The sequence below is a fragment of the Penicillium subrubescens genome, assembly GCF_028828155.1.
Source record: "Penicillium subrubescens strain IBT 31985 chromosome Unknown utg000002l_segment0_segment0, whole genome shotgun sequence".
Classification (NCBI taxonomy): Eukaryota; Fungi; Ascomycota; class Eurotiomycetes; order Eurotiales; family Aspergillaceae; genus Penicillium; species Penicillium subrubescens.
The window spans coordinates 4938434-4963838 of NW_026643152.1; the positions used below are offsets into that span (position 1 = coordinate 4938434).

Consider the following 25405-nt stretch of genomic DNA (forward strand, 5'->3'; position numbering starts at 1 on the left):
ATATCGCTGGTCTTGAAAACAGTAAGAACGGCAGGCTGTAAAACAAATCAGGAGGCACTTTTTTCCCGGGTCGTGTCGCATCGTGAAGCCATAGGCGGTAGGGTGGAGCCAGTAGCATGGAGATTCCCGATTCGCGATTGGGATGGATAGACAACAAAGATCAAATGAAAAGAAACTCCAATCGCGCCGCAGGCTTCGTAATGCGAGAGTGTAGCAAAGAGAGGGAAGAAAGACGCCGAAGAATGCAATCGCTAGATGCAAAGAACGTAAGAGATAGAGAGGCGAGGCTTTGAAACAGATTCATCGATGGATCGATGTGGGCCGAAGGGCGGGGATCAGGACTGGATGCGTTGGTTCTCGAGATCGCGTTGTTCGCCGAAGACGCGACGGCTCATCTCCAGAACAGTTTCAAAGCCTTCACGGCCACGCTTGGCATTCTCGCGGAATCGCTCCACGCTTGCCTCCTCGACCTTGTTCTTGATCTTTTGCCAGCCACCGCAGAGAGCAGTGATCTTGGCCTCCTGGGTGAACTGCGTGGTGGTGTTTGGTGCGTGAGACGAGGGTTGATACACGACTGTCTCACGGACGTTGAGGACATTGGACCAGGTCAGGTTGGTGGAGCACATGGTGACCTTCTTGGACTCCGGGTCGACGTAGGAGATCTCGTAGACGTGGGAGACGGCGTCGCCGCCAAAGAGTGAAGAGACCCATGAAGGGACCGACTGGTTGCAGGTGATGAGACGCTCAGTTCGGAGCTAAAATCAGGAGAAAGGATATTAGTTTGATATTCTGTTAGATACCTTCACGTGGAATCGGACTCACAATGCCGGTGTTGGGGTCGATCGTGCGGGAGAGAGTATCGACGCCGATGACATGGGTAGCCTTGTCATTCCATGGGCAGTACTTCCTCCAGTTGGCTGTGGACACCTCGTCCCATGAGTACTCGAAGTTGCACGTTGACGAAAAGACCTTCATCTTGGTGTATGTGTGTGTTGTGTTTGATTGCGTGCGCGCTTGACGGGAGGAGTTGTTGTCGAAAGCGAGTGAACAACAGATGATGAGGGCTCAGGCGAAAGAAAGATAAAGATCACCAGTGGCGAGCGCAGGAAGCAAAAAGAAGTCGAAGAAGGATGAGTCAGGTTTAAAGGGACGCAGGGAAAAGATGGAGAAGGTGGAGAGTGTGGCGATCCTGCGAGAACTGTCAGATCGAGTTTTTTTCGTCTTCGTGTGGTTCAGGGCGTGCCGAATTTTCCCGCGGTCCAAGGAGAACCAGCCTATCGAAGGAATCCTGCCTCAGGCCGCGATAGCCGGGTGCAGGTTAAAGTTTGCCACTTCCGGCTTATGTCATCACACAAAACTGGACTAACTTAGGTCAGTGCACGTGAGTCTTTGTTGTACATAGTTCTGTACTCCGTAGTAGGGTAAGATACAAACTCTTGTATATATACTGTATCACTATTGTACGGCACTCAACAGGAGTAATGCATAGAGCCCACTCGTTCTTTGCTGATTCACCAATAACACACTTATAAATCTGCAAGATAATGCAATTGAAATTGACCCGTCTCGAATCAGATCCCAGGTGATACCGGCTCATCTTGTTCTGGTTTTTGAGTTGATCAATACTTTACCTTGGGGGATGGGTTTATATATGTCACTTTTCCATGCATAATGTACTGCCCTCCCAGCATCAATAGTAGTGTCATAGCAGTATTCTAGGTTCCATGACAGTCTGCAATGATATTGTGAGTACTGCTCCGTCCAGAATCTACCCATAGCTAACGATAGAGCTGGAGTAAGAGTGGGGTAAATTATCCGATCGTTCCAGACTTTTTTCATCCGCTCTGTAAGCTGGACTAAGCTGTACCCTCCACACTGACTTCCCTTTTTGGTCCAAGCTATCACGAATCACCCCCTCAAGCCACATACCTTTTCCCCCTGTCCCTTTCCCCCCTCTTTTTCTTCCTCTTCTCTTCGCCCACCTTATTTCCTCTTACCCGACCCTCCCTCGACATCACCTCAAGAATTTCTCAATCCTCAATCGCCGTGCGCAATGGTTGAACTGCGTAAGCGCAAAGCTCCTGCGCCGCCTCCCGTTGTGGAGAAAAAGAGCAAGCCAGCCCCCAAATCCAAGGCGGCTGACATCCCAAAGGAGGCCACCAAGGAGACCAAGGAAGCCCCGAAGTCGACCGTACCTGCAGTGGGCGACATTATCGACCTCGATACCTTTGGCGGTGAAATTGAGACCAATGACGGTACCAAGACTACTCTGAAGAAGTTGGTCGAGGAGAGCAAGTCTGGCGTGGTCTTGTTCACTTATCCCAAGGCTTCTACCCCTGGCTGTATGTCCCCTTTTCCTCATGAATTCCTCTCTATATCCTCCTCCCCACTCTCCAGTGTCATACCTTATTAGCGCACCCTCTCATCACGATTTCCATAGGCACCAAGCAAGTCTGCTTATTCCGCGATAACTACACACATCTGACTTCAACTGGATTGGCCATCTACGGTCTCTCGGCCGATTCCCCCAAGGCCAATACCACCTTCAAGACCAAGCAGAATCTGACCTATTCCCTCCTCTGCAACCCCAGTGCCACCCTCATTGGTGCCATAGGATTCAAGAAGACGCCAAAGGGAACCACTCGCGGCGTGTTCGCCGTGGACAAGAAGGGCAAGGTCTTGCTTCGCGAAGCTGGCGGTCCCGATGCCACTGTGGATGCCGTTCAGAAACTGGTCTCGCAAGACTCCGCCAAGGGTGAAGCGAAGGAGGAGGCTGGTGACGACGCTGAAGCTAAGTAGTCGTGAGGTCGCATGTCCGTGAGCCATTTGGGAGCTGCTTGGCGCCAAATGCCACCATCTCGATCGCACCTGTCTCACACTCAGTTCGAACATGTAGCCTGTCAATCCTGCGATCTGGTGATATGGTAATGCAATAGTCCTAGAGGGAACGGATGGGCCATATTCGGAAACAACACGCACAGCGCTAGTATGATTTCCACGTCTTCAGTGCATGTTCCTCCATCTGTGGATTCAGAGGCCAGTATTTTTTTCTCATGTCAAAGGTATCTGCCATCAGTTGCGATCCTTCAAGTAGTTCCTTGTTATTCCCGGTCAAGCTCCAAGCTCCCTGTTGACCGAGCACTTCCCAAGACCCGGAATGCCTTGCGCACCACTAATAAATCCACAGACGCAGGTTATTCCCAATGCGCAAATGGAAAACATGACTGCAAGTCCTTGTCCCGCCATGATATTTTGGTCCAAAACATTTTTGACTGCTGAATGGTCCTGATATCTACCCAGGCATGTTCGCAAAGCATAGTAGACTCCATACTTCGAGATACAGTCACGGAACAGCCATAATGAGGAATCAAATACATCCTTATTTACCCTCTCCCTCGTTTGTATTTTAGCCATATTTGACCATTGTACAGATCAAAAAATTAGAAAGCAGTCAAAAAATACAATCAACTGGCAAGATTGCAAACTTCTTGAACCTGATAGGGTGGAATCCCCATGACCAGTGGATCATCACGTGATCATCGCACCTCCGTGGCTGTCCCGACGTGCCGCATTGATGACCTTCAAGTTCGCCGCAAACGCTTGACCGATTTCCAAGGCCTTCAGGAGGTAAGTGAGAGGCTCAATCATCTTGTTCTCATGCCAATCACCCGCCCGCCTGACTAGCTGGAACACCCGACGTGAAGTGTGAAGCTGACCAGGAGGTATAGGTCAGAGTCTTCAATCATGGCTCCGGCATCCAATGTGTTCTCGCTCGCCCAGGTAAGCAAAAGCTTCGGCAACAGCTCAATGGGAATGATCCAAGAGCCATGCTGATTGCGCAACAGAAATACACAGTCCGTTCCACCGGAGTCTGGGAGCGTCTCCGTCAAATCCTCGCCGTCGACCCCAACCGCTCGACCGGTGTCCCTCTGAACTCCCAGTTCCGCCTCCCATCTCCCGGCTCTCTGCCCCCTCTGTCTTACGATGACCCCGTCACTGTCCCCGCCGGTGACCTTGCCGACAACCCTTACTGGAAGCGCGACACCCGCCGCAGCTACCCCAAGCTGAGCACTGTGAGCCAGGCCGATGCCGTTAGCCTGCTTACCGTTGGCAGCCAAGCCGCTCCCAAGGACGATGTTCTGCAGATCGGTGAGGCTGGTGTCAAGCAATTGGTGGAGGTTAAGGAGCATGGCAAGGAGCGTGGTCTGGCCGCTCTCTTCGAGAAGGATCAGAAGAGCATTCAGGGCGTCTTGGGTGCAAATGGCCTGCCTCCTACGCCTGCCAACATCAACACCGTTGCCCAGGCTTCGCAGTCCAAGTACCAGATTAACACAGAGCAGAGCTACCCCAATGTGTGAGTGATCCCAGTTTGATGCTTGCTCCTTGATCCGCGACTAACTTCTCTTCTCTAGGTACCCTTGCCGCACATTTGCTTGATTAGATATTTCCTTTTTGGCCCCTCCTTAGAAGATGACAAGATTGCCTGCAAAAGAGAGCAATCGGTCATTTTACAAATCGATTCCACTGTTTCTTTGTTCTGACCCTGTTTCTACTCGTGCTCGATCTCTCCAGCCGGTATTCACTCACTTTGTCTCGTAGTATTCTGTATCATTTGACCTCGGGATTACTAGGTCGGAAGGAGGTGCGCAGCTCAAGTGGCTCTTTGTCAGAGATCTACCTAATGACGGTGGCCAATCCAGCTTTGTAGGACCTCTCTCCAGAGCACACATGTGACCCGAGTTTCATTTGTCCCACGCAGTTTCAGCATAGATCAGCAAACATATCCCTCGCCCTCTAATCATAAATAAATCAATCTCCTAATCCTCTAAACCCATGAATTGAACCTGTACGATTCCATGATGCCCAATAACAGCACCCCAAAGTTCACACCCAACAAGTATCACACACATACAATCACTAACCCCATTGAAAAGGCTTATAGAGGGGCGATTACACTCTATTGGATTGAATAGTCATTGCCTTGTAATAAAAGATATTGAAAAAGCATCACAAGTTGACAGTAGATTTGTAATATACCAACATAAAAAGGAGGAAGCTCATCCTGCCTCCTTGGGAGCGCTCAGCAAGCTTCCCACTTTATCCCCAGTAGTTTCTCGCTCGGGTCCATAAGACTGCTACCTACTGTAGGTCACTGGTGGGGGCGAGTGCTAGACACAACTGGAGTTTGGTGATAAGCCATGCGTAGAGGTATTTGAAACCAATCAACAATTACCTTTTCACATTACCTTCTCATAAAATCGAATACGCTAACTGGAATTGCTATTAGTACGCCATAGTCTAAGATATCTTCTCAGGTACAGACGACCTAACTGGTCCAGTCTCCAGTATTACGCATATCAAGAGCGAAAAATCTCCGAGCAGCACCCCTAGACTAAAGAGTGGTGACTATGTCTGCATATGCTGGCTCAACGATATGGGCAGGTTAGAGGCGCCTGTCTTAAGGACTAGATTTAGGAAGACGCCGAACGCGAGAAAATAACTATATAGGAATGCTTAAATAGCTAGAGGTAAATTTAAGAGACAGATATGAAATGTGACGTGCATTTGCATTTGCATCAGCCGATTAAAATAAGGAAATAAAATTGAAACTAGATATACAGGGTTCGCCTCTCCTCGCATACATCGTGTCTACTTTCCGATTTATGATGGAATGGAGTGTCCTGGTCAATATTCATCATTGATCGTTGATCATCGATTGTGTTCACAGGTATTCAAAAGCCAACGAAAAGCTTAGTCGAAGGGGTTGGTGCGAGTTCCCCACCAGGTCAGGAACAAGCTGAGTCCGACGGTCTCGAACACTCGAGACACGGCGCCAACGGCAACGGTATCAAGGGGACGCTTCTCGGAGAAGATTTGGCTGACGAACTGTTGATTGTGTGAAAAGCAGAGGTTAGTTAATGAATGACAGAAGGGGATACATTTGCCTGCAGGGGAAAGACATACACCAGGAGCGGAGCTAGCGAAGAAGATCAATGTTCCAAGGTACGCAGCGCCCTTGTAGCTCAGAGTGCCTGTGGCGTTGATCAAAGCAGCCACACCGTAGGTCTGGACGGCACTTCCAACCAGGGAGCTACCCCATGCGGCAGCAGCACCGGCAGCCTCCTTGGACTTGATGAACTCTTCCTTGGAGTTGGCAGACTGGGCACGGTGGTAGGTGTCACCGAAAACAGGGGCGAGGATGCCGAGGGAGGCAGTGTGGGTGAAGAAGGTTCCCATCGCAATAGCGGAGGGCTTCACCGGGGGAGGTCTAGATCACAAGGGAAAGTCCATGGTTAGCTCAAGGTGATCTATAAGTCTCATAGAGACACAAGATATTTGATACATACAGTGCAGAGTAGTCATGTTGGGTGGTTGATTTGGATTCGAGGGTCAGAGAGATGCAGAAAGTGTGATCTGACTGAAAAAAGTGACTTGTAGCCAGCAGAGGCGAGCTTTATGAAGTCCTGACCATTGGCGCGTAACCAGGGTTTTTGGTAATGGCCGGGAATGGAGTGACGTCGTCATGATTCAGACAAGCAACCCGATTTTGTGGAGAGCCCATGACGTCAGGTCGCATGTCTGCTTGGCACTTTATCTGGTAAACCTTCGGAGCTTCCTTGTTCTTTGAAACGCCCTCGGCGGAAAAGTCATATCCGATGGAGTCAATTTGTTTAATTGGACCTAGATTTTCTGTTTTAAACTTGGAGTGAAATGTGGAAGTTTCTGTGTTGCATGATTATTCCAGGACCTGGAGGCTGTCTACGCAAGTCCGGAGTAGGCATCGCCATGTGGAGAAGGCCGAGATGGTCCCGATCTGCAGGCCCAGACGCACGGGCTCAATCTTCTTTTGCTTGACACTCTCAGGATATGGTCACGTAGTATTTTGTCTCCCCAAGTATTCCCATAGGCACGCGATCAGTAATAGCTGTTCTCAGGGTAACCTAGGCTCGGATCTGTTGAAACCGTAGGGCTATTTACCCCGATAAAAGTCCGATCTTCGATCCACGAATCTTTTGATGAGACCTCTATCTACAACACTTGCGATGAACAATTCACCCCCAGGATCCCCAAATTCTTGAAAAAATGAACAGCCTCACGTTCTTCCTGTTCGGGGGTCATCGGTCATCATGTGATCTGCACGATAAGGCGAGAAAAGAGACCCGCACGACTGCTTATCGGCGCACCACCCCGTTTTTCTACTTTCTGCATTTTGCTTTTTCGAATCGTTCAAGCTGCTCAAGTTGTACACCAAATCTTCCCCAGTCCCCATTCTCGATACAAACGGACTCATGGAAAGATCATCATCCCCCGAGTCGGATCCCGAAGCGCCGTTCAATGTGAGCGCGTCGTTGGCTCCCCCGCGGGACATCAGAACCGCGGGGACCACGAGCACCACATTTGACGGTCTCCTGCAAGAACCATTGTTGTTGAAAGAGGACCTTAAGAACGGATGTGGTGGTCAGCTATGGCCGGCAGGCATGATTTTGTCTAAATATCTTCTGTCACAACATTCGAAGGACATGACCGGGAAATCAGTGTCGGTATTCCCCCCAAACGATGTTCCACTATCTCAAGTGAAACGCCGTGTGGTTTCTCTACATCCTACACCCGCCTGGGAATTTGTCTACTAATGCACCGTGTAGCGTGGAATTGGGAGCTGGAGGTGGTCTCGTCGGACTGGCGGTTGCTCGTGGGTGTGAAGTTGGCATGCCCATCCACATCACAGACCAAATACCCATGTTCGAGCTCATGAAGGACAATATCGCCCTCAACAACCTCGGTTCAGCCGTGGTAGCATCAATTTTGGATTGGGGAGAGCCTGTCCCTAGCCATATCCCTTCCAAACCAGATATCATCCTTGCGGCCGACTGCGTCTATTTCGAACCCGCATTCCCCCTCCTCATCGCCACCCTGCATGATCTCCTGGGTCCCAACTCTGTGTGCTACTTTTGCTACAAAAGACGTCGGAGAGCAGACTTGCGCTTCATGAAAATGGCTAAGAAAGCCTTTGATGTGCAGGAGATTCGTGATGATCCCAATGCTGCCTCGTACAGCCGGGAATCTCTCTACCTCTACACGATCCGTCTCAAGCCCGCCAAGCAGCCTACCACTCTCACCCAAATATCTCCCCCTGCGCAATCACCGAGATCAGAAATAGAAAAATAAGAAAGGCAATGATAAATGATGAAGAATTGAAGAAGAGCCTTTGAAAAATATGTGTATTAATTCAAATGCTAAAAAGAAATAGAAAGGAACATCTAATTTTATATTCACATAGAATTACTTCACAAACATTGAAGTAACTCATAGCTTGAGGGTATCTCCACTGCTCTTGGTAGTCGCTCCCACCTTGCTTCCACTCATATCCGTGACCTTGCCCTCCTTGTTGATGACCTTGACACCACCCTTCTTGAGGTCGGACACGAGTTGTTGCTTCTCGGCAGCCTTGCCAGAAGGCTTGGTGGACACATCCTCCTTCCGCTGGCTCTTCTTCTGCCTCCTCTTCCGAGCCTTCTCTTCCCGGCTCATCTCGTCCTTGGAGATGACTGCACCAGTCTTGAGCACCACCTCGCCAGCGACGCGGCCATCGTCGCCGGGCGCGTAAATTTCCTGAGGAGCCAGGGCTGACGGTCCTCCCACAGCGCTGCCAGCCGTGGGTCGGGCGTCCTCCATCATGATCGTGGGAGCATCGCTGACCACGTTGATGCTGATTTGGGGTGTTTGGGGCTTGTAGTTCAAGTTGCAGAGAAGGTCCAATTTGGAGCTGATCTCTTTCCAGAGATCGGTCACCTCGGCATGCTCTCGCATCAACTTCTGGTTCTTGGGGTCGACGTAATTGGCATCCGTTGCTTTGAGGTGATCGGCTTCGTACATTTCCGCCAGGCTTTGCTGAGGTTTGGTGTCCGCCAGCTCGAATCTTCCACGCCGGGAAGACTCGACATCGGCAGCGCCTGGGCGACGGCGGATCACCTCATCAAACTCCTTCGCAAGAATGCGACGCTTGACAAGCTCCTCGATGTCCTCGGTGGTCTCATTTGTCACGACGGGGACTGGCTTGCCCACTCGCTCAAAGTCGAGGTCCTCCTCGATGAGAGAGTTCACAGGACGTTCAACCGCTCTGGCTTCACCAGTAAGCATCCACTCTTTCTTGGCCACGTTGGCCGCTTCCAGGCGGCGAATCTCATCGGCAATCCGAGCGCGCTGCTTTTCGTGGGTCGAGCGTGGCACGTTTGAATCGCCAGCCTCATGCATCTCATCAACCTCGGCTTCGCCTTCGGATTCCTCGTCGAAGAGGTCACGTCGAACGTCGGCCATGGCGCGTTCCACATCACCCTCCATCACTTCTGCAGATGGTTGGGTCTTTGGCAATGCGCGTGCCTTCTTGGATGAGGCTTTGCGCGGGGGTGGCGCAAAGAAATCGGCGTATCTGATGTCGTTTGCGTTCTCAATCCCACCCATACCTGCATCCTCCCCATCAAAGGCATCATCGTCTGAGTCGGAGTCGCCGTTAAGATCTGCGTTTCCAAAGGTTGGACCATCCTCCTCGCTATCATCATCATCCATGCCGTCCTTGTCATCTGAACCGCGTGTTTTCCTTGAGTCCGAGGGATTGGAAATTGTTCCCATGCCGGCCATGGGATTGGCATGCCAGTCAATCTCGTCATCATCACTGTCGTCGGCATCATTGCCCGCGCCTCTGGCATCTAGCCTCTCCCAGTGCTCGGTTTGTTTGTTGAAATCGTCGATTGAAAAGAATCCGTCGTTGAGACCGAACCGATCTTCCACATAGGTGCCTGGATCTTTCTCCTCCGAGTCGTCCACGCTCATGGCGTCGTCCATTATATCCTCAGACTCTGAAACTTCCTCATCCGAATGCTGAGACTCTTCAAGCAGCTCCTCGTCATTGTCATCGAGGATCGCTTTTTCCGAGAAATCGTCGGACAAGCTGTCGCCGTCGTCGCTTTCAGAAGCCGAGCCCTCGGGGTCGGAGACATCGAGTTCATCCTCGTCGGCTGAGGATAGGTTGTCATCGTTGCGGGTAAGCAGTGTGATATCACGCTCAACTTCCCTTCCAGCGGACTCGAGGATCCGAGTGGCTTGTTCCCATATTTGGTTGGAGGTGAAGCCGGCCACATAAAGGTTCTTCAGTTGAAGGGGCGGAACACCATCTAGTTCAGCATCGACTCTCTTGCGCTTCTTGTTGATTTGGCGGCGGAGGGTTTGGCCGTCGACGACCGAAGCTGCTAGCGGATCGAGAATTTGCTTTGCGGAGTCTGCGATTTGAGCGTGCAATTGATCGGTCGGATGAAGGAACGTCCAGGGCGTCGACAACATGGCAGGGAGTGTAGGCTCAATTTCGGATGGGTTCGCACCCGTCTGGCCTTTCGCCATGTTGAAAGGTCTGAGTGATCGAACGTGACGGAGGGCGAGAATAGAAGTACAGCGTAGGGACGGCGGAGAGACCCAAGATGAGCGACGGGAAGAAAAATTATTGCGCGCACGGACCAGCCGACAGTAGAAGAGGCACTCCGATAAGATAAGAGATAAGGCACCCGGACTATACCCAGCACTGCAGTACTACCAGTTTCTAGTCTATTAAGTTGAGCCATATTGAGCAGTCATTATGATCTATCTCTATTGTTTTTATGTTCTCCTCATGAGACTTGACAGTTGTCACTCCCTCAGGAGTGCGCGGTAGGAGACAACCTGGCTTGAACGACCTGCACAAATTTATCGCCGAACCACTAATATTACTAAATGACAGGAAGTAGAAGTTTGCATGGTCTATCATAATTCGGGCTTTTGAGAGGCTAGATTTCATAGATCCTTCATTTTTGTACAGAAAATGAGCCTCTCTTGCTGCCAGGTCATGATGATTTCCCCTCTCCGTCTATGTCTTTCCTTTTCCCTTCCCTTTTACTTGTCCATCAGTAGAGGATCACCAAATGACGACAACCCACCATCATTCTTCGCCGCAGAGTGGCACTGTGGCATCAGAGAAATTCTCGGGTTTAGGGAACCGCACCAACCCAGTTTGAAAGTCTCATTCTAGCCAACAATCTAGAACACCAAGAATCGCAGCCTCTTGCTGCCACCTGGTTGTGAACCATGCTTGCATGAATTACAGAGCCTATTAGGGCCCGATGATTACGGTCAGAAAAGAGCTGAAACGCCTTTCCTTGTTAGTGGCTCTAATTTCGGCGGAAGACTTCCATCCCACAGGCGAATATAACAATCGCTGGTTCATCTTCACAGTCATAGTGACGGAAACTTTGTCCAACGCGGCTTATATAGAACCCACTCGATTTCAACATGTGTTGTCCTTCTAGTACAATTTGATTACTTCTCTCAGGCTTCAAATACTGTTATCTCCGATCTGACTAGATACTGATTGATTTGAACATAATTTGTCGAATTCTCCTCAAAGCACAATGCCTCCCGTCTCCCAGTATGTCGAACGGCCCGCAACCGGTGCCAAATCTCAGTTCAAGCCAGGTAAGCCATGATTTGGGCTATAGTACAAGTCCATCCGTCGACCGGCGTTGGGAAATTGACCATGAACATCATATCAGGCCATAAAATTCCAATCCAACATTTGACCAAGCCGGGCCTCGAGTCGGACATGGCAGACCCAAAGCCCGTCTTCGACCAAATTCCTACCGAAGACGGTGGCTACCAGAAATACAAGGCAGCCGGTAAGCTGCAAGGCAAGAGGGCCATTATTACCGGTGGCGACTCTGGAATTGGGCGAGCTACGGCGATTCTCTATGCGATGGAGGGGGCGTCAAGCTTGATCATCTATTTGCCGGAGGAGGAATCGGATGCTAAGGAAACGAAAAGACTGGTTGAGGAGCATGGAGCAAAATGCCACTGTCTGGCGACTGATCTGCGGAAGCGAGAGAATTGCAAGAAGGTGATCGATACCGCTCTGCAAACTATGGGAGGCATCGATATTCTGGTCAACAATGCGGCCTTTCAACATATGCTCACTGATATCAGTGAGCTCGACGAGTGAGTATTCTTACCCTGAGATGATACATCTATGGGGATATAACCTTCGTCCAAGGACTTGCGATCATCTTATATTAACCTTGCTGCAGGGACCAGTGGGAAAGAACCTTCGATACGAACATCCATCCATTCTTCTATCTCTCAAAGTATGCTCTGCCTCACATGAAACGAGGATCTACCATCATCAATTGTTCATCTGTCAACCATTACATCGGCCGTGGCGATTTGCTCGACTACACGTCGACCAAGGGAGCCATCGTGGCATTCACACGAGCCTTGTCGAATCAGCAGCTCAAAAATGGTATTCGCGTCAACTGCATTTGTCCAGGTCCTAGTACGTCTTGCACTGCCTACCCAGTGATTTTTCTCTCAAGTACCGTGTTCTAATTTGATTTACACAGTCTGGACCCCCCTCATTCCATCAACCATGCAGACTAGTGCCATGGAGCAGTTCCACACAGTACCCATTGGACGGCCGGGGCAACCGAGTGAAGTGGCAACATGCTTCGTTTTTCTGGCTAGCCAAGATAGCAGTTATATTGCGGGCCAGTGTCTTCACCCGAATGGCGGAGTCATGGTGAACGGTTAACGGAAGATGCACGTCAAAATTCGCGGGTCGGACTCCAGATTGAGGCTCTGTCTTCTGCTATTGCTATATGGTGACGATGACGATACGTCTGCTTCGTCTTGAACAAAATGAGGCAACTAATCTCGTGCCAAGAATCAAATCAAATGGGTTTGAGCCATTGTCAAATAGCTGTTAATAATTTCGTTTGTTTCTCCAATATTCTTACCTGGCATCCCGGGGGAGATTTTGATAATTTCATTGCCCCAGTGTATAAATTTACTCTGATATGCTCCCAAAGGCATGAAAGACAGCAAAGAAGAAAAGAAAATTTAGCGTCGCAGCCAGAAGCTGAGTATTGATGATATACAATAGTAAAAAGGTAGAAACGGCACGAAAGACTTCACGATGGCTGGAATGTTTTGAGGTCCACCGTCCATGATGGGCGCAAGCATAAGAAACAACAAATTTGCATAACCCCCAGGACTCAGCGCCGGTACCACATGCGAGTGATTCTGGTGTGTCGCATCTTCTTCTGCAGCTGGAAGATACCGTACATCAAGGCTTCGGAGGTGGGGGGGCCTGGATATTAGTTAGTATCGCCAGGAAGGCTCAGAGGAAATAAGTGGTTGGAAATCAATGGATACTTACATCCAGGAACGTAAACATCGACAGGGACGATACGATCACATCCCCGAACAACCGAGTAACTGTAGTGGTAGTAACCACCGCCGTTGGCGCAACTGCCCATGCTGATAACCCACCGAGGGTCGGGCATCTGATCGTAAACCTGACGGAGAGCGGGCGCCATCTTGTTCGTCAATGTGCCGGCCACAATCATCACATCGGACTGACGGGGGGAGGCTCGGAAAATAATTCCCAGGCGATCCTGATCGTAGCGGGGGTGGAAAGGTGCATCATCTCGACGGCACAGCAGGCGAGACCGAAAGTCATGGGCCACAGGGAGCTCTGACGGGCCCAATTGGTGACCTGATCAAGGGTGGTCCTGTACAATAAGGTCAGCAAGAGGCGACTTCGAGGTGACAGCCATTATCATGGCCGAGGCACATACAGGACATATTGCATAGCACCCTCCTTCTTCTCTTGGCTAGGCAGAGGCACTTCCTTCCGGACCTTGCCAGAGGCAGTGAGTCCCTGGCCATTGGATGACTGGCGCTCAAGCGCAGTCGCAGATTTCACGGAGGAGGTTGACATGGCAGCGATGGGGTTGGCACGGGGAAGGCATGATGCCAGTCGAGGGCGCACTGCGAACGGGTTTAGATGAGGAGCATTCCGACGCAGAGAGTCAATGGGTAGCCTTACCACACAGAGCGCCAGAGACAGCGGGTCGCACCATGGGCAACATGATTGATGTTGTTGAAGGAGCAGGAGGGGACCCGGAATGAACTTGAACGGGGTGGCGGATTGCTGGATTGTCGCGGAGGACTTTGGAGGTTCCCGGGATGCACGTGACTGGGTAACCAGCTTTGGCTTTTTGGTGATTGGGCCAACTGGCTGATAAATGGGGATCCACTTGATGCGATTGTCTGGTTATGCAGAGTGGGATTGGACAATGATTCGAGATTCTTCAATTTGATCGAGTTAGAGGGTCACTGGGTTGAGTTTTGGAGACAAGTTGTGTATAGGGAACGGCAATTATTCTACGTCGGATTTATTCTCTTGAACGAAGCTTTCGGCGTGGAACACCCCGAGGATCTCTGGCGCTTGCAGCTGCTGCGGCTTGTTAGTAAAGCTACTCTTTCTCCAGCACCGGGCGGTCAGCCAGGGCCCGCCACATCACAACATGAAGCTGTGCTTTGGTTCCGCAAGACCCCTCGCCCTCACTCACTTAACCACCAATTTCCGGGGAGAATGAGATGAGACCTCTTTCTTTCCTGACATCTGAGCGCTGAAACTCTTGGAGGACGAGCATCTTTGTGGGCGGCTTCCTTCACGGTCCTGCGGGGAAACCTATTCAGATCAACGAGCGCCAGTCAATCGTATGCGCATTGGCACCTCAAAGGAGCTGGGAAACTCTCTTGAGCATTTGAGCTCTTCTTACTCGCAACCATGGCTGGTCCGCGAATTGCTTGCATTGGAGTCATTGGGAAAACAGTATGTTCAACAGAAGCCCCTAGGCCGCATGTCCATTGCTAACGGCACCTACCAGGACAATCCCCTCCACATCTCTCTATTTCCTCCATACACAGATGCCACCATTGAATTCTCCTTCTTGCTTAACTCCTGTCTCGACATCTTCGAAATTAGGCGCAAGCAAACCTCTATAGACCAGGACCTCGGTCTATTACATGCGATTGACGAAAGGCTTGCCGCCTACGGCTGGCTGACGACAACTGGGGTGAAGCTACTGATCATCGTGGATATGTTCGGCCAGGAATCCGTGAGTGCAGGAAAGCCAACCGGGCCTGCGGTCAGCGGCCTGAGGGATTCTGATCTGAAGCCGGTATGCGGAAAGCGTCCGTCCCCCAGTCTGCCAGTATTGATGGCTAATCCTTAAAATCCAGGCGTTCCGAGCATTGCAAAGTGCATACATCCAGCTTTTACAAAATCCCTTCTATTCCCCAGACGACCATGCGCCAACACCCGGAGCGACTGCAGGCGCAGCCTCCGCTTGCCAACCCGTCTCTAATCCGAAGTTCATAGCAGATGTACAACGCATTGGTGAATCGTGGGCCCCTGGGACCGCTCTGTAGATGCAGGTCTTGAGAGCTTTGGATGCTTCAACGATATTACCATAGTTCTTAATTGTACCAGTCCCCAGATCTAGGACTTTTTCTACTCCATAGTTACAAGATGGCCAAACAATAGAGGTAGTATAGATACGCGCGATTCTCCAAACAAAAGAACAAAGGCCTTCAAGTACGGCCTTAGGAAATAATGAAAATGCAAAGGGGGTTATTTATCCAAAGAAATTGATATGGCCCTGGAGCCTTTACCTTGTTGCTTCTGCTTGCGTTTGATCTAAAGCAATCATCATCTCCTCCATTTCCCGAGGATTGCAAACCGCCCAGACACCACCCCCTTTGGTGTCCACCCGGCCAACCTCTTTGCCGACCAAATTTCGGCCCACTTTCCCGGGCCCAATTCCGATCCAGCATCGAACCCCTCGTTCTTGATGGAGATAGCGAACGCTGTCCCACCATCGGATCGTGTCGGTGCATTGTCTGGACAGTAGCAGCATGAGATCCTCCTTCGACTGGAAAGGTAGGGCCGAGACATTGGAGATACAGGGCAGCATAGCAGGGAACGTAATGTCAAGCTTTTCCACGGCGGTTCTCATAAACTCCGCGGCCGGAGACATTACTGGGCTGTGGAACGGACTGTCACTGTTCAGTCTCACGGCACGAGGATCATGGCCGCCGAACTGACGTAGCTGGACAAGAAGGGCTTTGATCCGGGGAATACTGCCACTGAGGACAATCTGGTTGGGAGAGTTGATATTTGCCACCATCACTTGTGATATTGGTGGCGTCGCATGGCTTGTGTCGTCGAGGCCGGAGGCTCCCAGCCCCAGAAACTCGTAGACAGTCTTCAGTAGGTCCTCAAGACGATCGGGCTCGCAAATGAGAGCCACCATCCCATAGCTTTCGCCTGAAAACTCCACTATCTGTCGAGTACATTGAGCCATCACTTCGGCCCGGCGGCGGACCAATCTGAGTGCATCAGCAAACTGGAGATAGCCTGCTGCCACCAGGGCCGAAAACTCTCCGAGACTATGCCCGAGCATCACATCGACGCGGGATTTGGTATCAAATCCGAATTCCTCCTCAAGAATACGGAGGATGAGAACAGAAACCGCCATGATTGCGGGCTGCGCGTTCTCGGTCTGATTTAGTTTGGAGTTGGGCCCCTCAAGAATGATACGCGAAAGTTTGAATCCGAGAATTGAATCCATCTCATCCAAAGCGCGGGTTGTTTTGTGAGGGAAATGGTCCATCCAGGCATTAGCCATGCCAACACGTTGGACCCCATGTCCTAAGATGCACTGTTAACCTTGATTCAAGTTTGAGAGCAGCAAGGAGAGCAACAAACCTGGAAAGAACAGGGCTGTATGCAGTAACTTTCTTCGAGTGGAAGAGGCCAGGGGGGTTTGTGTTGGAAGGAACATGGACGTCGCTAGGCATCGGCCGGGCGACGCCAGGCGTCTGAAGGGTACGGCACAGAGCATTGTTGAGTGCAAACACGGCACGTCCGGCCTTCATCATAGTCTATTCAGTGCAGTATACGGGCATCTCAGACATTGCAGTTGCTGTGGGCGACGCCATTCCATCGAAACGAACATCGCTAGTAGCCCAACCCCGGTGCTGGAGCTGTCTACGAACAGCACCGACGGAACTCGGAGGGGGCGATCACGTAAGCCTCCGCAGATCGGCGGAAACGGGCTGGAGGTAGACCTCCGGACACTCAGGTACGGAGTCTGACTACACATACAATTCACAGTACTCCGTACAGAGAAAAAGGAGAAGAGGAAATGTACTGTAGTAGCCACATTTATGCCTGTCAATCTAGAGTGCTGTATACTTGTTCTATACAGTATAGTGGCATCCATTCTCTCCAAGTCTGAGTTATGGTATCTATCATTGTGCTTATTTGGTTACAGTTAGGTAGAGGGGTTACTTACGGAGTACTTACATAAGGTTATCCATGTTCCAGAATTGGTGGAAGCTCTCAGGCTTGGTATCACGTGATTGTCTCCGCGTCTCGCGTCCTTCAATCTGCTTGTCTCACCGCCCGGCCCAAACACTCTCGAAGAAGGTTGCTCAGTTGCGCGGTCTACGGTACTCAAGTTTGTCTTTTCGAATTGTCCACTCCGCCCTAGCCATCGATCTCGTGGGAGCTTAGTTGCCGTGACCTCTCTTTTGGCCTTGGCCAACATAGCGAGGTCGAACGTTTTCGCCTTCTCATCACTACTCCCCTCTCACTTTCTACCTCCAAAAAATGTTCGTCCCCAAAACAGCAGCCGCATCGCGCAACCCTCGCAGACGCCATAGAACAAGCTCCGATGACTCCGTCAAACCGCCCAAGGCGAAAAGACAGCGCTCAGTGCTGCGACAAGCGGGCGACTCTCAGCCCGCAAGCTTGAACCATGAGCAGCGCGAGGTAGCAGAGCCATCTATCTCTGCCCTGCCCTCTGATCACGAAGTGGCTACCACTCCCATTGGTGCAGAGTCGCATCTTCCAATTCGAAGCGCAAAGCAGCCTGAAGGGCCTACTCATGATGCTGAAGGGACTGTCGTGCTGGTTCGTATATCTTGACTTCGCGTTCAAAGCTCGTTTTTGCTAATGCCAAATGCAACCAGTCAAGCACCAATTACTACACTGTGGATCAGCTCCCAGCGTTACCTGATCAGATCCGAGGCTCACTTTCCGGTAAGCCGCTCACTCCCCTGTAGCCGGGGTTCCCAAGCTACTGGCCTTGCCGTCATTAACTCTTGACAAAACAGATCCCCTCCGATGTTTTTTCGCACCCAGTCACCATTACGCACTCGCCTTGACACCTTCGCATGCGATCATATGGCCATATTCCGTAACCACCTCGACTCCATCGGCCTCGGAAACATTCACCGTATCGATTCCCGAGGCATGCAGGGACAGACATGGCGCGGTTCCGCTCGGCGTCCTGCTGTCCACTGCCACGGAGGGACATTCTGGCCTTCTCGTCATTATCCCAAATACAGGCAGAATCATTTACTGGGAGACGGTTTCGAGCGCAGCGTCACTAGGACTATCTCGGCAAAAACAGAATGGAATTCAAGGATCCACTCCTGGCCTTCTTTCAGGTGAATACGCCACCGAGATCATGAACTGTGAGCCTTCGGGAATCGTCGTCGTCTTTTCCTCCGGAAGGGTGGCACATGTCACTCTCAGAGATCCTCAAGGAAAACCATCGGTGCTGGTAAATTTCCTCAGCACTTCGATCGGTGGCGGGGCCGGGGGATTCTTAGGTGGGATCAAAAACGTTCTAGGTGGCGGTTCTTGGAGGAAAGAGGTGACTGCGGTTCAAGCAGGTGGATCACGCCAGCGAGGTCAGCGAGATGTGATAGTTGCTACTTCCTCCGGCCAGGTGGAAATATGGGACACACACTGGAATCACGGAAACGCGCTGAAGAAAAAGTTCGATGTTAAAGGGGCCATTGCAGCATCTATTCCTCAGGAATCCGTCGTCAAGTCATCTGGGGAAACAGACCTGAAAGTTCTGGATTTCGCATTCTCTGAAAAACAGTCTCCAGATGAAGATGACTCCCAGGCATCTGAGGAGTCCTGGCGACTTTTCATGGTTGTCAGTACTCCACAGCTTCTGGAGTCCAAAACTTTGTTCATCGTTCAAGTCTTCTTGTCGGGAACCGGTACCCGTGTCCTGTCTACTCATGCAGTGGATATCCATAGCATCTCCGCTGTACGGAACGACTTGAAACCTAAGATACTGGTTTCAAAGGGGGAGAGTACCGCCTTTGTCCTTATTGGGCAATCTCTCGTTGTCCTGTCTCTAACAAACATCGAAGAGACGCCAAGCTCCCAACTACTTCTGGACTCGAATAAAATGCCTCTGCCTTTCCAGGACATCATCCATCTACGGTCAGGCAAAGACTATGAGATTCTGGGATATAGCTCAGAAGACAAGCCTAGTGATGATGAAAGCGGCACAGCATGCGTGATGATGGTTCGAAATTTTGGCGTAGTGCGAGTGAACGTGGTCCCTCAGTTCCCGTCCGCGCTTGATGCAGATGAGAGCCAAATCACTGCGAAACACAAGCTTGAGCAAGCAATTTTCTTCGGAACCATGGCACGAAATCCTTTGAATTTGGTCGGAGACACTGGCCTCGACTTCCCCGCAACTGAAATTGAACAAGCGTCTCTGGAAATTTGCAAGGAGCTCCTTCGGTCGGAGTCCCGCTTCATCCCTACCTCTGCCATATCCATAGACCAGAATCTCAGGTTGAGGGCTAAAGCTCTTGGGGATCTCGCGGCACTGTTGCTGCGCAAGGGAAACCCACTGAGCCGCCCGGCAAGGTGGGAACTGCTGTGGGGTGCAGAAAAACTTGCTGCACAACGAGCGATGTGGAAGTTGGAGGAGGTGCGCAGAAGCAAAGGCGAGGATGCCTTCCTTAGCCACGTCATCGAATCTATGAACGACAAATTCAAAACGCTCCCCAGCCCTTCGTATGGGGAGGCTGATTCAGTGCGACTGTGGTTTTTGAAGGATACGCATCACATGGAACATGTGATTCCCTGGATCAAGAATGCCATCAAACCCCGTCGGGGGAATTCTTCAAAGCAGGCACGGAAGCTGTCCGAGCAAATCCTGGAGGCAAGCGAGCTTTTCTTGGCTATAATTGAAACAGCTTACCGGTATCGTGACGAGCACGCATCGGTGTATGGACTGGGCAGCGATTTTGTGGAAGATGGCGTTCTTGCTGATGGGTATGAAAACCTTCCCGAGTTCTGGACTTCCCGGGCAGTTGGATACACCGAGGCAGGCCATTTACTTGACTGGGAGTTGGATAGTTGTCGGGCTTGGATTCAACAGAAGACATCTAGTGCGGATGCACCCGATGGCCAGGTTTTGAAGAAGATTGCCGAAAACAGCGCTCGTCATCTCCGGGTCCTTGGCCAGATGCACCGCGAGCGGACACGCTGGTTGAGTGCACAAGAGGATTCCAAGCTAGCAGACGAATGTGTTGCGATTGAGCAGTCTCACGTCAAGGAACGCAAATGGCAACTCTTCAAGCTAGCGGGAATCGGCCATCTTCGGGATGCACTGAGCCTAGCGGAGCGCTTCCGGGATATGGGAGCTCTTGTTGAGCTTATCATTGAGCTCCAGGACCAAGTGAAAACCCAGTCAGGCCCCGAACCCTCGGTGGACGCACCTGTTATGGCGGCGAGCGAAGCAGATGTCGCTCATAGAGTGTCTCAATATTTCGATAGATTCGGCGAGCCATGGGCGGACGCTTACTTTTCGCGACAAATTTCAATGGGCCATCCTGGCGCCTTGCTTTCCATGCGCAAGTATCAACCGTCCGTCACTCGGTTCCTCCGGAAAACGCCCGCATATTCGAGAATGAGCTGGATCAACGACGTGACAGGTGAAGAGGACTATGATACTGCTGCTGTGTGTCTGGAAGGTCTGGCACTCGGTGGTGAAGACGATCTGTGGAACCATCGAGTACAACTATCGTTGGCAAAGCTAAGCAAGCTGGCTTCGAGCGAGAAAAAACAATTGCGAGACAATAGCTCTTCCTTAGAAGAGGATGTCAACCGGCTTGATGATTATAACGAGGTCGATGAGGTCCAGGACTCCCTTCATACCTATGTCAAGTCATTTTGTGAGGATGCAATCGATCGGAGGGCTGCAGCTGACCTGGCACTGGGTTACTTTGGCGGGCATCTCGCAGCAGATCGCCCTTCGCTCCACAAAATTTTGGACGATGCACTTTTCACGCTGTTCAATAGGCGCGTTGTCGGTGTTGATGGATTGATAGATCTTCTCACTCTCATGGGTCCGTTTCACCACGACGATGAAATTGAGAGCGACTTTGGCGGACGAGAGTTTTTCTTGGCGCTTCGTGTCCTGGATCACAGTCGCTACGCCCAGCGGGATCCATCATACGTCTCAGCGTTGCGCAAGTTGATCTGGCGACGTTGCATGATCAAGGATGACTGGGAATCTCGAGGGAAGGCCGCCGAGGGTTCTAATGGAACGTCGGACGACTCTGCACGCGACACTGCTCTGTATCGTACACTTTCTCTCTGTCTCTCTGGTGAGTCATTCCGAGCACAATCAGGTATGTCTCGTACTGAAATTCTTTCTTTAGCCACTGGCAGACCCAGTCTTCAGTCTCTTGCCACGCCTCTTTCACCGGCAGAGGCGCTGATGGCCGATTCCGAACCCGACATTCTTGTATCACGCTTTCGTCCTGAGCAACAGGCCCGGGTGAGTGCTGACTTGAAACGGGAAGACGAGCTGCTACGTCAGTTTATCGAAATTGGCAAACTTGACTTCTGGTTCCAGAACCTCCTTGCCTCTATCAAAACCGAAAAGGCGTCAGGTGCGGTGACAGATGGTAATCCAGCGACAGCCGAATCCTCCGCGTCCGCCGACTCCAAGGCCCGGCTGACGTGGGTTTGAGTGCTTTAGGCTACGCTTTGTGGGACCCTATCCCGGTGGTTGACAGCGATGAATGATTTGTATTATGGATCGAATAACCTTACTGGAGTTGGCCACTATCTTTTTGGATCTGCATTTGGCATCCCTTTCTGGGGGGTTGGTGGGGGAGCAATATGATTCTGTTCATTGTTCAGGCAAACTTCGTATGTGATACGGGTCTCAAGGGCTCTAAGTAGCCGGTGTCATTAGACTACGCCGGATGTTTGAGATAGTGACACCGCGTAGGGTATCTCCTGGAGGCAGCAATAGATTAACCTTGCAAGAGATCAATGTGCTTGTTTTTCGTAATGTGTTCTATCTAGCGGCTCCTCTATGGGAATTCTTGTCACATATAATCTCTACGCATTTCCCTGCCTGTATCCATCCACGTAAGCTCTACGAAATACAAAAATCCGTGTGAAGTATATGTGTGGAATAAGTCCTATTGCATAGTCAAGTATCAGGTTACATAATTCTGGAGACGATCACATAATTGAAGCTGGCACATCGCAGCGCCCGGTTCCCACCTAAGGACAACCAATACTTTAATACTTCATCCCTGCCTGGTCGGTTTCACTGTCGTTGCTGCTGCTGGTGCTCTCCACTTTGGTCACGGTGCTTTCGTCTGCCACGGTGACGTCGCCAGGTCCGTGGAGTTGCTCTTCGAAGACCGGCTCCGGGTCAACCGTTTCGAATTTGGTTCTGAAGTCAGCCAGGCCTTGCGTGCTGCTGTTAGAACGGCGGCGAGCATTGTTCATGGTATACCCATAATCCTGCACTTCGTCTCCGGAGCGACCCCTACAGGCAGGCCATCGAGGTCAGCGGCGTTGCAGAATCCCGAGTTGAGATACAATTCTCACCAATTGCCCTTGCCGCCTCCATCTTTCTTTGTCTTGCGAGGATCCGCATCAGTTGGACCGGACTTGCCAAAGTAGCGTGGAAGGTTGTCACGGGGAGCCATCATCCCATCAGTTGGGTGGTCGCGATCATTCAGTTTGTGGGATCGAGTCACTGTGCCATTAGCTCAAGATCGAGGTTGTCATCATCGGGGTCTTACTGCTGAGTTTGGAGAGTATCTGTGTGTCTGTGTAGACAGAAGAAATGGTGTTTCAAGGGGAAGAATGAGAGGATGAAGAGGCGAGTCAGGCTAACCCCCGGTTGGCTCGTGACTCGTGACCTCATACCTTCCGGGGCGAAAATGCGGGGGTCACCTCCTATACAGTAGCTCACTATGTACTAGTTACTAGTTAACTAACACTTACAGTTAGGTAAGTGACTACTAAGCCCCGGCCCCACCAACCTTAATCCATCACAATCTTACGGCATTACGGTTTGGTATGGAGGGTGTCCAGCAAGAATGTAAGGATAACCATAAAGTATTCATATGGCATGCTCTGAGGAAACACGAAAGAATGTATATGTAATTTGGGTAGACAAATAATAAATTGGAGTGGTCAATCACGGGGAGGGGCGTACCTGGTAAATTATTATCCAGCTACTGGAGAGTGGATGTAAATCGTATACCGGTAATAATACCATAGACCATTGTCGGAACAGAGCCGCCGACTACGCTAGAGCATTCCATGTCTTCCTTCATGATAGACCCTACTACCAATCTCAAGGTTAATTAACATAGATATCTTGCTTGAATCTACGAATAGCTCTGGAGAATCGTTTTTGGTGTTCAATGATAATAAGTTACCGAAACCCCTGATAGCTGCAGTAGGGTTCCATAAGTAAGAAACCCCGACAGATTTTCAAAAACATCTTGACAGTCACGCGTTGAATAATAGACCATAGAATAGCAAAATCTCGATTATAGACTTGCGTGGAGCCTTCAAGGACGATAAATACGAGCCTGAATACGGTAAAAGTATATAGGTATAACACCTAGAGTCTATAGTAAGACCCTTCGTTGGGAGTTCGAGAAATAGGATCCCTCTAGCTCTCTAGTCTTTTTTAGGTCCAGCTAATCGTGATAGTATACCTAGTCACTATAATCCTAGTACTTTAGGATAGACCAGATACGCAAAAGGTCTTCCTATGTGAGCAGGCTATAACGTATAGGAGGCAGGGTTAAATTGTGAAGGGCTGAAGCAAGACTTGATTCAATCTAACTAGGCCAACATGCTGTGTACAAAAGGCTTAAGGAGGGGAAGTTAATCCCGCGCGTTCCCTACGTTAACATACTAAGGTCCCGTGATATACGTGACCAATATCGGGCACTGGCCCGTGACAATACCCCCTCCTAGTCTCAAGCTCGCTAGGGGCGTAACGACATAGGTTTCGGTGCCGATTTACTAGCGAATTATATCCGAAATAGGACCGTAATATTCTTCAAAGGTATCTAAGGCTCTATAGTCCTGTACTAAGCCTAATATTTGCTACGTCTGTTCTGCCTATCCTCTCTATTTCACTAACGCTTCGTCACGATATCCTCGCCTAATCTTCCTCTGTTATACGGCTAGGATTTGCTCTATATCGTATTCCTTTTCTCTATTAACTAGTAGTAGTAGTAGTAGTAGTAGTAGTAGTAGTAGTAGTAGTAGTAGTAGTAGTAGTAGTAGTAGTAGTAGTAGTAGTAGTAGTAGTAGTAGTAGTAGTAGTAGTAGTAGTAGTAGTAGTAGTAGTGTGAGCAGGCTATGACGTGTAGGAAGCAGGGTTAAATAGGTGGAAGAAGAATTACTATCTTGGATAAGATAGTATATATTCGGATTGGAGAATAAAAAGAGACTTAGAATTCTAATCACTCTGCTCAGGGATTTAGATTCCTTATATAATTGAGAAAGCGGGAGATTTGGGCAGATTGTATTGATGTCATTTAGTTCTGCTAGATTCTAGATGCCCTAGTTATAGTATCATATAGATCAGCTGATATCTAGTCTTGACATCATGAATATCTTAGTAGAATCTTCTAGGGTTGCCACGTGGAAGATTCTAGCAGATTCTATTAGTCTATATACGATAAGTAGTAGCTGCGAATCGTCTACTAGCTAAGATAGGAACGGGTCTGTTGCTGCTAGGCGAACTAACTTAATATAGAACACTAGGTGTATACTAGTAGGTATATTAAGTCGGACGGTAAATAGTAACAGAACGTCTACTACTCGGTACTAGGTATATAGCTAATCTAACTTCTTTAACGGTTATTGCGTATATACGTTCTAAAGGTTTAGCTAAACCTAGTTATCCTTTTTATAGATAGGCGTAGCCTGTCGACGTCGGTTCGCTTGCTCTTCTTAAAGGGCCTATACCGAAGTAATAGCGGCCTAGGCCTAATTAGTGGCTTCTTGTAGGCGATTTACGAACGTTTCGCCTACTTTTCGTAGTAGGGTTAGGGCGTCTTCTAGCTACCTTACTTCGTTAATACTAATCGGGTTAACGTAGTAGCTATAGATAAAGAAGAATAGTAAGATTCTTGTTAAAGTAGTATCGCGATTATTAATTACTATAGCGACTATTAGTAGTAGATCCTTTTAATTATCCTATACGTACGTAGTAAATATGTATAGAATTTATTCAATCTCCTAGTTATTACGCTCTGTTATACTATTAGTCTAAAGGTAAAAAGTAGTAGACAGTTAGCGTTAAATCGATAGCCTTTTATATACCCTTTCCTAGAAAGAACTTACGAATTAAGGGCCGCAGTCGCTTACGATTAT

General features: G+C 49.9%; 12 protein-coding genes across 12 annotated transcripts; 6 read left to right on the forward strand and 6 right to left on the reverse strand.

Moving 5' to 3' along the window:
- Positions 1-335: 335 nt before the first annotated feature.
- N7473_003157 (putative mitochondrial protein sorting (Msf1)) lies at positions 336-975 on the reverse strand (the record flags this gene model as incomplete). The annotated part of the gene is made up of 2 exons (XM_057149097.1): positions 336-755; positions 823-975. The coding sequence occupies 2 exons, from the start codon at positions 973-975 to the stop codon at positions 336-338; spliced, it is 573 nt and encodes a 190-aa protein (XP_057012751.1).
- Positions 976-2053: 1078 nt separating this feature from the next.
- N7473_003158 (thioredoxin peroxidase DOT5) lies at positions 2054-2799 on the forward strand (the record flags this gene model as incomplete). Its single annotated transcript, XM_057149098.1, has 2 exons — positions 2054-2342; positions 2441-2799. 2 exons carry the CDS (start codon positions 2054-2056, stop codon positions 2797-2799), a joined length of 648 nt encoding a protein of 215 aa, XP_057012752.1.
- Positions 2800-3744: 945 nt separating this feature from the next.
- Positions 3745-4437, forward strand: N7473_003159 (uncharacterized protein; the record flags this gene model as incomplete). The annotated part of the gene is made up of 3 exons (XM_057149099.1): positions 3745-3780; positions 3846-4354; positions 4413-4437. The coding sequence occupies 3 exons, from the start codon at positions 3745-3747 to the stop codon at positions 4435-4437; spliced, it is 570 nt and encodes a 189-aa protein (XP_057012753.1).
- A 1096-nt stretch (positions 4438-5533) lies between these two features.
- N7473_003160 (DUF1761 domain-containing protein) lies at positions 5534-6562 on the reverse strand (the record flags this gene model as incomplete). Its single annotated transcript, XM_057149100.1, has 4 exons — positions 5534-5886; positions 5965-6268; positions 6348-6418; positions 6470-6562. The coding sequence occupies 4 exons, from the start codon at positions 6560-6562 to the stop codon at positions 5752-5754; spliced, it is 603 nt and encodes a 200-aa protein (XP_057012754.1). The 3' UTR covers positions 5534-5751.
- Positions 6563-7289: 727 nt separating this feature from the next.
- N7473_003161 (uncharacterized protein) lies at positions 7290-8166 on the forward strand (the record flags this gene model as incomplete). Its single annotated transcript, XM_057149101.1, has 2 exons — positions 7290-7537; positions 7644-8166. The coding sequence occupies 2 exons, from the start codon at positions 7290-7292 to the stop codon at positions 8164-8166; spliced, it is 771 nt and encodes a 256-aa protein (XP_057012755.1).
- Positions 8167-8304: 138 nt separating this feature from the next.
- Positions 8305-10392, reverse strand: N7473_003162 (rRNA-processing protein MPP10; the record flags this gene model as incomplete). Its single annotated transcript, XM_057149102.1, has 1 exon — positions 8305-10392. The coding sequence occupies one exon, from the start codon at positions 10390-10392 to the stop codon at positions 8305-8307; it is 2088 nt and encodes a 695-aa protein (XP_057012756.1).
- Positions 10393-11432: 1040 nt separating this feature from the next.
- N7473_003163 (oxidoreductase, short-chain dehydrogenase/reductase family) lies at positions 11433-12601 on the forward strand (the record flags this gene model as incomplete). Its single annotated transcript, XM_057149103.1, has 4 exons — positions 11433-11496; positions 11574-12012; positions 12102-12346; positions 12414-12601. 4 exons carry the CDS (start codon positions 11433-11435, stop codon positions 12599-12601), a joined length of 936 nt encoding a protein of 311 aa, XP_057012757.1.
- A 463-nt stretch (positions 12602-13064) lies between these two features.
- Positions 13065-13943, reverse strand: N7473_003164 (NADH-ubiquinone oxidoreductase 19.3 kDa subunit; the record flags this gene model as incomplete). Its single annotated transcript, XM_057149104.1, has 5 exons — positions 13065-13159; positions 13229-13388; positions 13433-13583; positions 13650-13842; positions 13901-13943. The coding sequence occupies 5 exons, from the start codon at positions 13941-13943 to the stop codon at positions 13065-13067; spliced, it is 642 nt and encodes a 213-aa protein (XP_057012758.1).
- Positions 13944-14647: 704 nt separating this feature from the next.
- Positions 14648-15291, forward strand: N7473_003165 (uncharacterized protein; the record flags this gene model as incomplete). Its single annotated transcript, XM_057149105.1, has 3 exons — positions 14648-14692; positions 14748-15041; positions 15103-15291. 3 exons carry the CDS (start codon positions 14648-14650, stop codon positions 15289-15291), a joined length of 528 nt encoding a protein of 175 aa, XP_057012759.1.
- A 239-nt stretch (positions 15292-15530) lies between these two features.
- N7473_003166 (ACP S-malonyltransferase) lies at positions 15531-16766 on the reverse strand (the record flags this gene model as incomplete). Its single annotated transcript, XM_057149106.1, has 2 exons — positions 15531-16573; positions 16631-16766. 2 exons carry the CDS (start codon positions 16764-16766, stop codon positions 15531-15533), a joined length of 1179 nt encoding a protein of 392 aa, XP_057012760.1.
- Positions 16767-17536: 770 nt separating this feature from the next.
- Positions 17537-21725, forward strand: N7473_003167 (putative nuclear pore complex subunit Nup133; the record flags this gene model as incomplete). The annotated part of the gene is made up of 4 exons (XM_057149107.1): positions 17537-17839; positions 17899-17968; positions 18043-21357; positions 21412-21725. The coding sequence occupies 4 exons, from the start codon at positions 17537-17539 to the stop codon at positions 21723-21725; spliced, it is 4002 nt and encodes a 1333-aa protein (XP_057012761.1).
- A 448-nt stretch (positions 21726-22173) lies between these two features.
- On the reverse strand, positions 22174-22927 carry N7473_003168 (uncharacterized protein). Its single transcript, XM_057149108.1, has 3 exons — positions 22801-22927; positions 22604-22754; positions 22174-22541 (listed from the first exon to the last, which is right to left on the reverse strand). Coding segments are annotated over exons 1-3 (405 nt in total). The 5' UTR covers positions 22802-22927; the 3' UTR covers positions 22174-22288.
- Positions 22928-25405: the final 2478 nt, after the last annotated feature.